At 39.0% G+C, this 11,828-nt stretch overlaps 1 protein-coding gene across 2 annotated transcripts in view; it reads left to right on the forward strand.

The window, feature by feature from the left end:
- Window positions 1–770: 770 nt before the first annotated feature.
- Window positions 771–11,828, forward strand: part of LOC111340902 (protein DD3-3) — a 12,840-nt gene continuing 1,782 nt past the window's right edge. Inside the window, exons 1-13 of one of the 2 annotated variants that reach the window (XM_088760480.1) lie at window positions 771–904; window positions 1,807–1,860; window positions 2,016–2,102; window positions 3,354–3,449; window positions 3,542–3,598; window positions 5,129–5,210; window positions 6,136–6,411; window positions 7,467–7,639; window positions 8,159–8,386; window positions 9,040–9,210; window positions 9,549–9,733; window positions 10,554–10,767; window positions 11,195–11,520. In XM_088760480.1, the coding sequence (XP_088616606.1) occupies window positions 834–904; window positions 1,807–1,860; window positions 2,016–2,102; window positions 3,354–3,449; window positions 3,542–3,598; window positions 5,129–5,210; window positions 6,136–6,411; window positions 7,467–7,639; window positions 8,159–8,386; window positions 9,040–9,210; window positions 9,549–9,733; window positions 10,554–10,767; window positions 11,195–11,520 (2,020 nt within the window). In that variant the 5' untranslated portion in view covers window positions 771–833. Of the gene's footprint in view, window positions 905–1,806; window positions 1,861–2,015; window positions 2,103–2,180; window positions 2,562–3,353; window positions 3,450–3,541; window positions 3,599–5,128; window positions 5,211–6,135; window positions 6,412–7,466; window positions 7,640–8,158; window positions 8,387–9,039; window positions 9,211–9,548; window positions 9,734–10,553; window positions 10,768–11,194; window positions 11,521–11,828 lie in introns of those variants that run through there. The other variant, XM_088760481.1, reaches the window with a different exon arrangement.

Here is an 11,828-nt window from a genome sequence, read left to right on the forward strand (position 1 = left end):
CCAAGACACACGTGCTCCAGTAGATTGTGTGACTACTGTCACAAACTGTACCCTTATATTGTGTGACATATGCATGTCATCTTCTTTTCAGACTCCTCTTTGAGGTCTGTCACAGAGGTGGCTGAGATAATACTAAAACGCTGTAACATGTAGATTTAATAATATAGTTATAGCACAACTCAGTCCTAAATAAGAAAATTATGAAACAAGAGTATTCCTTTGATATTTATCACTGCAATATATTTTTAATGCCAATAGATCGTGCGATAGCAAGTTTGACTTTTCAATAACTTTTTGACAGAGCTTACCGCTTTATCTCGATTTTTAGTACTGCTTTATCTACAAATACCTAGTTAACATTGAATCAGATGGTTTGTTTTATGCAAGTCTTACGGTTTGGATGACACTTGCATAACTAACGAATTAATTAACGATTCTTCATATGTTTCATATGTTTGTTGTTACTTGCATAACTCTTTACCTTATTCCATTCCTCTCTCAGTTTAGTGGCTAAAGATGGCTCTGTATTTGATTTTCACTAAGTCACAGAATGCTGTTCATTTAGTTCTTGAATGACCGAAATTAGTAAAATTTAGGATTAAATTTCTAAAACAATAATTTTCACCCAGTATTAGGGTCTATTAACACCGCCGGCTAACAAATGGCCTGTGTCACGCGACTTCGTTAAATTTCGCAATGATGTCATACCCCGGAAGTCACCTAGATGCCCATATTTGGTAGTATTATCTGGGAGAAAAACAAATAATTTACACACACCTCCATACGGAACAGACTAGATTACGATATCGCGAAGTGTCCACGGGAAAGTGAAAATGAATTTCGTTCTATTAGTCTCGCTTTTGTGGAATTTAGTCGCAGGCGACATTTATATGCACAATCCGAGGTAAGACAACTTTTCTTAAACCATTTTTATGCTGGTAAAATAGAATCATTAACAATAGAGCGCTAATGAATTTGGCACGTTCCTGCGCTTGATCGATAAACCGTGAGAGCAAACCAATACTTTCGTTTTAAATCTAAAATGTTTTCTCTATCTTCTGATCAGGTCGCATGTGACCTTAACTTCTCCTCTGTGAAATCACAATCTTGATATAATTAGTGGAAAGGAAGTGTAAATCTGTAGTTCTATGGATGTACTTTACAAGAGTTTGTCAATTTGACAAGCTCTTAACATATTCGAATACCAACTATTCTTCAAGTTGGATGTTTTTCTTACAAACAGTTGCTCTTTAACTTCGTATTTGTACAGCAGCACAAAGTTGAAAACGTCTTAATGTTGCAAAAACCTTAACAGTCGTGGTTAATCTTTAACTTCAAAGTAAATTACAACTATCGAATGATTCGTAAATTTTTTTAGTTGTTTTCAATTTGTTTGCTCAGCCGTTTCCATGTGAAAACGGCTAACTTAAAATTCAAATAAGGAAGTTGAAAATGTCGTATACTTCTTCCTTATTGAGGCATGACACCCTTAAATTTTAATTTTGAAAGTTATAGATACAAACTTGATATTAGTTGGCATATCACGTCTCAGTAAAACTTTGACAAAAATTATTCCATAGTAGTTGAGCTGTTACACGGCAAAAATTCATGGAGACACGTTCAGTGTTTCTAAAAAATCTTGCACTATCAGTAAGGCTCCTCTCACTTTGTAGCACATAATGATGAAACGGAAGCTTAAAGAATTTTCTCTGATCTGTCTGGAGATCAATACTGTACTTGTAGTCAGGCCACAAGTAAGAGTTAAATAAAGTCCTGAATTATTTTGTTTTGTTTCCCAATGTTCAGAGGAAGCAACAATCGTCTTGATGAAGCTCGGAGAGAAAGAAATAATGCAAACAGGTGATAAATATGTATTTTTAATTTTTAAAACTTTAGACATTTTTTTCAACACATTTTTGATTTTCAACAATGTGCTTCACCAGGTGCTCTTTTGTGCTTTTGTATCATTTAGCAGCTAATATCCTAGTCTCAAAAGTTCACATTTGCATGCACAGGTTATTTGACTCCCAGAACAACAACCGTGGTGGTTACAATGTTGGAAAGTTGTATTATTACGAAGGCTCAATCCTGTCCATTGAGTGGTGAGAATCCTTTAGAAGATTCATAAATTTATTTTTCAATCAGATTTATCCTACATTGCTCATGCAAATATTAGCCCTCTAAATCCTAATATCATAATGAATATTCTTTAAACTGTTTTCTATCATAAATTTCTTATGGTGCTGACACGTAGAATTTGTTTAGCAGTTAAGAGCTTCTTTAGTTTGCAATCATTTCCAGGGTTCTTGCTAAGTTTTTTTTAGGAGGTGAAAAATAAGAAATAGCAGGTAACTTTGTTACTTTCTCTCCATGCTGGGGGTGTGTGGGCTGCATAGGCCCCCATCAGAGTCTAAGGGAAGGTTTTCCACGGAAGTGTGGACACCATGTTGTCAAGCATGATGCCTCCCAATAAATGCTGGGCCTTTTCGTTTGGCCGCGAGAAGAATGGAAAGGAAACATGGCTAAGTCATTTCATGAGATGACTGCCAGGGATGAATTTGGTAAAAAAAAACAGGATTTCTTCAAATATGATGTATTTTCAAACCAGTAACGTGTGATAGATATTCTCACAACATTGGTTCAAAGGAGACAATGATAGTTTTAAAAAAAAAGCTGAAAAAAATCATTGGATTACTTCAGTAAATATTTCAGTGCCAGTTTTCAGTGAAATAGCCAGCGGTAACATTTACTTGAACAGCTGGTAAAAATGACAGATTACCAGCTCTTAACAAGAACCCTGATTTCCTTTATTTTCATGACCGTATAATGTTTGATTTTGGAGTGATACTGAAAGAAGAAATTAAAAGCTAGTTGTAATGTATGCTTATCTTTGGCGCGCTTGTAATTATGCGAGCCTCGTTTTCAGACAGAGAAAAACCAGGCGCCATCTAGATAAACAAAAACTCTAAGCAGTTAGTCTGAAAGTTGTGTTTATTTCACTTAAACCAACCTGAATAAATACATTACACTAGTCACTTGCATGGTTTGAAGGGGTATAGGCTGTTTAGGTTGAATTATTTATCATGGCAGGTGACAAGGCAACAGGGTTTAGAATCTAGGACAAGGTTAGAAAAATAGAGATGGGTCCACATGGTCACTTTGCAAGGTTAGGTATGGGTGTGCATATTAGCTACTTCCATACCAGAAGTCTAATTTATTGGTGAGCATTCTGACACATAATATAGAAACAAAACTGAACCCATGAAAACATTGCTTTGACTCATGGATAGCTTGTCTCTTAGATTATTAGAAGTGATATAATTGTAATGATATTTTGTTAATAATCATTTCAGGACAAATCAACATTCTTGTGCAGACCCAAACAACCATTGTGAAATGATTTTACAGTACATGTGTGGGGATAATGTACGCGATGGAATCACTACACAGTAAGTCTGTAAACTTTTCATCTCTTAGCACATGGTTCTTCAGGTTTCAAATCTGACATCTTCGTCACATTCCTGTATCAATTCTCTTCCAGAACCATTCCAGACAATCCCGCATTGTGCCAGAGTTATGACTGTAACAATGATGTTAGGTGAGTGGTAAAACTTCCAGTATTTTTTGCACCCTGAAAAGGTTTTCTTTGAGACCTGTACAAGTCATTGTGTTGTGTTGTTTGGCAAAACACTTTGTTCTCACAGTGCCTCTCTCTGCCTGCCAGTAGGGACTTTAAGCAGTCAGGACGGCAATGCCATGGAAGATGTCAATTAAAAAATGAGTTTCGACTTTTAATTAGAATTTCAAAAATGGCTGCATGTAATTACCGTCTCATAGGGTGCCAGACCTCAAACTCGACATAACGCATATAAGTAGCATTGAGTTCTAAATGTAAATTTAAGTAGTTTGCCGCTGCGGTTTCGCTTCGCAGACGATGCAAATTTTGGTGATTTCACGTTGTTGTTTTGCAAAAGACAGCTAAGAAATGTACAAAGTTTTAAAATGCATGTGCTGGGCTATTGTTCTGCCAATTAGATCTATTGTTTTTCGAAGTTCTTGTTGCTGTAGCCATCAAGGTTTGCTTAAAGTCCCTAATGAATACAGGGTTCTTGCTAAGTTTTTTCATTGGAGGTAAAAAATGAGAAATAGCAGGTAACTTTGTTACCTTCCCCCCCATGCTGGGGTGTGCAGGCCACAAAGGCCCACACCGGGGTCTGGGGGCAGGTTTTCCTCATGTGGATGCCATGTTGTCAACTGTGACATTTGATAAATGCTGGGCCTTTTTGTTTGGCTGCAAGGAATGAATTTGGTAAAAAAAAGTAGGATTTCTTCAACATATGATGTATTTTCAAACCGGTAACATGTGATAGATATCTTCACAACATTGGTTGGAGACCAGTAATATTTTTCCCAAAAATTGAAAAAAATTGTTTGATAACTTCGGTAAATGTTTCAGTTGCGGGTTTCAGTGAAATAGCCGGTAACATTTACTTGAATGGCCAGCAAAAATAACCAGTTACCACCTCTTAACAAGAACCCTGTGAGTACCAACAAGCTATTAGCCAAGGAAGCTTGTCAATATGGGGAGGGTTTGTGGGGGGGGGGGTAGGGAAGTAACCTTCAATAGACTAGCCATCCCATCCAGGAAATTAACCCTTTCACTTCCAATCATTTGTGATTCTCCTCCATGTCTGCCATACAATTCTTAGAATGTTATCTCATTTAATTTGGTATTGGATCAACTAATGACCCCCTAATTGATAAATTTTTTTTTTACTCCCATCACTTGTCTGCTTAATATTGTGTTGATATTGTAAGAAGAAGTTCTGTCTTGTTCACTCATTTGTGATACACTGGGTTAAAGAAATACTCCTAGTTGTTTCTTCAGTTGCTACAGAGATCCTATATACTCAGGGGGGGTCCTAGGGTGCACATGACCCCTCTTTTCATGCCTTTTCCAAGTAAAACACAGCATGGAGGTTGATATGACAATCTGGTTAGCACCCTCTGTTTGATAGTGTGGCCCCCACCCCTTACCCCTTTGAAAAATCCTGGCTAAGCCCCTGTGGCTGGATGAGCCGCTTGGCTTGATTGACATAAATTTTGTACTCACATTCTTCCCTGACAGATTTGGGATGCATGAGGACTATGATTACTACATGGATTGTAAATACAGGAACAGAAACAAAGGGCTTTTTACTGCTGATCAGGTAATTTACAGATATCAATGCTTCTTTTATCTTCATAACTGCCTCCCGGTTGATTCAATGGATAGAGCGCTGGACTGTTGTGCGGGAGGTGGAGGGTTCGAGCCCCGGCCGGACCAACACTCAGGGTCTTAAAATAATTGAGAAGAATATGCTACCTTTCTTTAACATCAAGAAATGGTTAATAGATATTCTAGTCTTCTCCGATAGGGACGAATAAATAGAGGTCCCGTCTCCTGCAGGGTTAGGGGTAGGAGACGTTAATTTCCCACGCACGAGATTACTGTGTGATAGATGTCCTCCCCTGGGGTGGGATGGGTGGGTAACAGGACCCCCGTTGATACCAGTGTTTACTACACTGAAGGGGCTATCCTGAATAAATATAGATGTCTACTCTACTCTACTCATCTGCTCAGTGTACCATGAGTCCCAGTCCCCTCTGGTATCACTCTTTGGAAGGTCCTGCAATTTAGGACAATAACTATCCTGGATCACATGTTAAGGTCACTAGAACAAAGGAAATGATCAAAGGCTGATAGTTTCTAAAGAAACTGTTTGGGGCTGCGTTGGTGGGGGTAACGAAATAATTTCAATATATCAACAAAGTTGAAATGTTAAATTGGCCATTGTTACGATTATAAAAGCTGACGTCTCGAGCGTTAGCCCTTCGTCGGAGCGACGACAAAGGGCTCATTAACGCTCGAAACGTCAGCTTTTATAATCGTAACGGTGGCCAATTTACCATTTCAACTTTGTTGATATATTGAAATTATAAAGGAAACGATCACTTGCTAAAGAAGCTCGTTATTGCTCTAAAACAAATCCTCCTTGTTAGCACTTTAGGAAATGTATAGAAAACAGTGTGGAGAATATGCATACTGATGTTAGAGTGTAAAGGGTTTACTCTATCTTGCCTTTGTTCCTATAGAAGCTGAAAAGATTATCTGCCACTGCAACCAGGCAAAACCCTGGGGGAACAAGGCGTGGCTATGAATGTCCAGAAGAGAGGGACTACTACCCTTACTGGCACCCCACCCCTTGGAAGGACATTGCTGTGTTAACCAATGACATTTCAAGATGTAAATTGTACCAGTCAGAAAGCCAGAACGTGAAAGATCGCTATGCTTGTGTATTACCCAAAGAATACCTGAAAGCCAAGAGATGGAGGAATTACAGAATACCAAACAACGAAGAGGAATGCAAGGTATAGCAGCTATTATTCTGATAGAACAATTCTGCATTAGGGATGGTACAGTACACAAGACTGTAACAAAATTCTTGAATGCGACTGGTCAAATAGGACAGTGTACGTGTCATGCTTGTAATCGGACAGAGAACATTGTGAGCGCTTGCTGTTGCCGTGCATTTTGCCAAGTTATTATCATTATGATTTTTTTTGTGAAAACATACAACTGATGGCTTGGTTATTCCTCAAATGTTGTCATAGTTTCGACTAATTCTGCTGCTGGCCTCTCAAAACTCCTACCCTATACATTATGTTCTGATCTGCGGCCAACTGAGACCCCATCTTTGTTTTAATGGCGGACGTTGAATCGAGGGAAACAAGGCTAAAAAAAACAGACTTCCACTTCGAATTTTCATTCCAAATTTCGCGAGAGTGGTAAGTAGCCGTTAAGGATTCTAAAAAGTGAAAAATCTGGCAAACGCTAAATTTGGTCTCAGTAGCACGTTAAGTTTGTAATTGGGAATCTTCCCATTTTTTAATCCCCACTTAACTTATTTTTTCCCCAAAATCTAGAAAGTGTGCGACTCCGAACCCTATTGTAGTCAATCCAGTCGTGAAAATATGACCCCATCCATTGGCACATCCTTGTTAGTCTATTACATAACTATGATTTAAGTGTAGTGAATGGTACTTGAAAGGTTAGATTAAAGTATGAATTTTTCTTAAAAGTGTACAGGGCTTGCTTGACACTAATGATAGCTAACTAGCCACAGACTAGTAGAAATTCAGTTTTGGCTAGTGGTTTTCGATTTTCATTAGCCAGTTTGGCTAGTAACCAAACTAAAATTGTTGTAACATCTAAGTTGTCACTAGCCACTCGGCTAGTAAGTTGAAAAGCTAGTGTCGAGCCCTGGTGTACCCTTTTTTTTTTTTTTCTTTTTGTGGATAGTGGATTTTGTGATTCGTACATTGAAACACTGCTTGCCTAAATAAGAGGCGTGGTGCGCACGTGTAGATACTTTTTTATTGTGTGTTTCTCCTCAACAAGTAATCCTTTGTAATTATTTTACAAGGCAATGAATGCAACGTGGAAGAGGTTCCCGTCATATGGCCTCGATCCTCCCGAGTGCCGCGAATCCGCCTGGTCACGTGACAATCACCTTGGCAACGGAATGGGTGGTTACGCCAATAACTATAACTGGACTTTACCCAACTTGAATCACGAAAATTGCGTTTTGCGAATTAGGTGAGGTTCCTTGTAAAGGCTTTGTCTCTGATTCGTGCAGAATTGAAACCCTTGAGCGTAGTGTTTCAGTTACACATTCATGATTACAGGAAAAGGCCAAACCTCTGAATATTGTGTGTACATATTTTTTTTTAACTTTCCAGGAAGGTCATCTGTTTTAATAAAACTTACAACAAAGTGGTAATACACGTGGATACCTTTTGTTTGGTGAACTTAGTGTTCGAAAAGTCTCGACTTTTTCATTCCCCTACTTTTCCTTCCTTTTACAGATTTGTAAGAGCTTATCTTTTTTTTCTTTCTTATATTTTGTTGAATTTTGCCTGACAGCAGTTGATGCTCATGTTTTCCTGTAAAAATTTTCCGCGGGAAATTGACGCGCGGCCGGGTGAAATTTATCCACTTTTGCATGCCCGACTTGTGACCGCTGAGTTGCGTGAGTTACAAAAGTTCAATTCGCATTTTCCCATCAAGGAGATTTTCCATCCTTATTAGTTTGCGTCTAATGAATTTTTCCTTCAGGTACAATATTTCCACTGGTGATTATGACGGGTGGAACTCATCAGTAAACAGCTCTGTGAATGGAATAAAGCTTGACGTCGGAGAGAAGTACGGAATGAACAAAACAGTGGCAGCCCAAAGAGGTTACGTTTACAAACAGAAGCCTGAAGTAAAGCTATTCCCGTCTTTTGATTTGAAGCTCAGATTAGCAATCAATACAAATCAGCACGGCCGAGTTTTTCAAGACAGGTGGGTCCGTGATACTTCTTAACTTTCCCCACAAGATAACGATCACCGCAAAGATAACTATATCGTTTTTATTCTGTGGCGGGGGGCACAATTACGAATTTCTACCCTCCCTAAGTGAAGTTATTGATGCTGCTGTCCATCAGCGGGCTCGCATTAACACAATAAGATTTATGCCCTGAAGATTTTCAAATACGCATGTTTTCCCAATTCTGAATTATCATGTCAATGTGCGGTTGATTAAAGAAAAAAATTATTTCACAATGGGAGGGGATGGGTCACCAGCAGCCTAGGACCTCTCCAGCTACGCTCCTGTAACGTTGATTATGACGATATTGAAAACAATACACATGCGTTAAAAAGGGGTAGTGGCGCTAAGTCATTGTGTCTCCTACCCAGGCTCTCTAGTCAGGGGCGTGGAACTGTTAGGATACCGACCGACCCCTATTTCCTTCTCCCTCTCCCACCGGCCTCCTCGCTCGGAACCAGTTCCTCCTCGGTCCTTCCAGCCGGATCCTGTTCACAAGCGTTTATTCCACAAATTGCCAAGTTTCACACTCGTGGTCCATCCTTTCTCAGAATCTGAGTCGTTTCATCGTAACGATTATTTTAAGCGATCTACTACCTCTAAAGTCATCATTACTTTTCTTTCCCAGGTCCCATACATTCGCAGTACGTCCACGGCCATCTGATCTGGAAGGTGTCCATATTCACAATTTAAATGTTCGTGGGAAGCGCGGCAACATTGTTCAAGTTTATCCTGGTGTAGAGTACGACTTTTTTCCCAATTCTATGTTCGTGAAAGATGGCGACTACATCCACTTCCAGTAAGTGAAACTATGGAGCAATTTTCAGGGTTGACATTATGCGTTTTGTAACTGAGTGTTGTTAAAACGAAAACCAAATCATGACGGCCAATCAGAGCGAAGGAACAAGCAAATTACCTGAAGCGCGGGAAAACGCGGGTTCGCAAGACGCGGTTGGTTTCAGTTTTGGATCTGATTGGTTGAGGCGGTGATGAGAGTTTTCTAGACCAGTCGTAGAGCGAATTAAGGCAAAGCAAACGGAACCCACTTTCCACAGTCGGTTAAAAATTTTTTTTATTAGCTCCAGTATTGGGACAATATTGGCACACAGAGTTGATGTGAATCCTATCCATCTCCAGGTGGACTGGTTCAAACACGAATCCCAACAACAACGATGGCCAGGGAAAAGCAGGAACAGACCGATCAAACGTAGTCCTATTGAAGGAGAACGAATGGGGTAGAAATTATCCCCCACATCTGGACAGTACTACCTTTTTAGGTCTGGATAAGAACAGTCTGCATAACCTGGCGGTCTTAGACAACAGTGAGTATGGTCAGAGAACCTTTGAGTTGCCTTTTAGCCTTCACATCTAGGACTGATATAAGTTAACGAGTGATTCTAAGACACGTGTGTTTTCGCGGGCCTTGCTGTCGCGCCTAGTTTACTATCAACAGCATAGGTTTCCAGAGTCTTCTCACTCTTTTTTGAAAAGAATAGGCCCTGTGAAGTTGACGTTTCCTTCATGTGGACCCCTTAGCTTGCGTTAAGTAGAATAACAAACTGAACACGCTTTCATCCGGGCTACACACACATATCTCGGCTAACAACACTTCATGTAAAACTAACGAAATATCGTCACACCCGCTAAGGAGAAACGGAAGGGAGGGAACGTCTACGAAAACCTGACACCAATCGTGATCTCTGACGTCACTCAGAGTTTACGAAAGCATTGGACGAAACGGTTAAGCAAAGAAAAGTCGTATATTTTCTTGCAAAAGAGTGACGTCACGGATCACGATTTGTGTCAGGTTTTCGTGGACGTTCCATCCCTTCTGTTTCTCCTCCGGAGGGGGGGGGGAGGGTGCAGCTACACGTAGGCTATGGACTCCCCTATTCAGGATTAATGGTGCCACCATTCATGCTAAACAAGGGAGTATGTGGTGGTTGACGATGGTGTATGATGACTCGTAATGTGTGAGTATGTATGACAATGCACGATGTATGTGATGATAAACGATGCCATATATGATAATATATGATAGGTATGGTTATATATGATGATTTATGATAGTGATATGCGATAATTTATTACCATTTATGATACGTTTGATAACGTATGATAATTCATTTTTAAAACTATTAGGTCAGTTTGGAGGTGAAATGTCAGAGCTGGATGATGCCGGAACATATTTTGACTTGGGACCGAAGAAAGTGACGGGAATAGGAACATATCATTACATGAGCACCAGAAACAACAACTTTTCAAATCGCAGCCAGAAAGGAAAGATTATTATTTCAAACACAGAGCGAATCGATAAAATGATCGGCAGAAGAGGCGGGAAGCTAGCCTTTCACGAGTAAGTGATAGAAGTCTTTTTCCTTTTTCTTTTTTTTTTTTCACTTTTTCCTTTTTTTTTTCTTTTTTTCACTTTTCCTTTTTTTTTTCACTTTTTCCTTTTTTTTCACTTTTTCCTTTTTTTTTTCAAGTTTTCCTTTTTTTACTTTTTCCTTTTTTTCACCTTTTCCTTTTTTTTTCACTTTTTCCTTTTTTTTCACTTTTTCCTTTTTTTTTTTACTTTTTCCTTTCTTTTTTTCTTTTTTTCCTCTCCATCTTTATTTCTTTAATTTTTATTTGTTTCTTTCTTTCTTTCTTTCTCTCTTTCTCTTTCTTTTATTCTTTGTTTCGTTGGCAGATGAGTTAGCTTTAGCGTTGATCCCTCACCTCTGATCCATAGGGGGTTTGGCCATATTAATTAATTTTGCTCTATTTCTTTTACCTATCAGTGGTCAGCACGTGACCTTTGGAGCAGAGGCTCTATCTGAGCTACAGCCAATCAGCGTCGAACTAATGTCGGCAGAAGATGGTGACAAAATGATTAAGGAGAAAGGGGGTCGAATGGGTGTTGGTAGTGGGTATGCCAGCGCCTTTGTAATAGTGAACCCACACTCATTAGAGACGAACAAAAAGTTCAAAATAGGAATGAAGATTGATCCCAGTGCGGCGTCTAAAGTACAGTTTTATCGTTCCTCCGACGATATGGATCTAAAGACTTGGTACAAAGTGGACTCTACCACTTCAGACGACTTTGCTACAGTAGAGACAGATAAAGGTAATATTTTTAATAATTCTTCCATTCATTATTCGGCAAAACATCTAGGATGAATTGAGTGAATTATGACAAATGTTTCCGGTGAGAACGCTTTGATGACTTCGCAAGGCGTCTCTCCCTGACACTGTACATATAATAATAATAATAATAATAATAATAATAATAATAATAATATTAATAATAATAATAATAATAATAATAATAAAGCATTTATATAGCGCTAAGCTCGACTAGTTCTCCGTAGCGCTTTACAAAATTATAGACTATGAGGAAGAAAAACGCAAAATGTTTTGGCGATTACACCATAG

This window comes from Stylophora pistillata, chromosome 5 (genome assembly GCF_964205215.1).
Source record: "Stylophora pistillata chromosome 5, jaStyPist1.2, whole genome shotgun sequence".
Lineage (NCBI taxonomy): Eukaryota > Metazoa > Cnidaria > Anthozoa > Scleractinia > Pocilloporidae > Stylophora > Stylophora pistillata.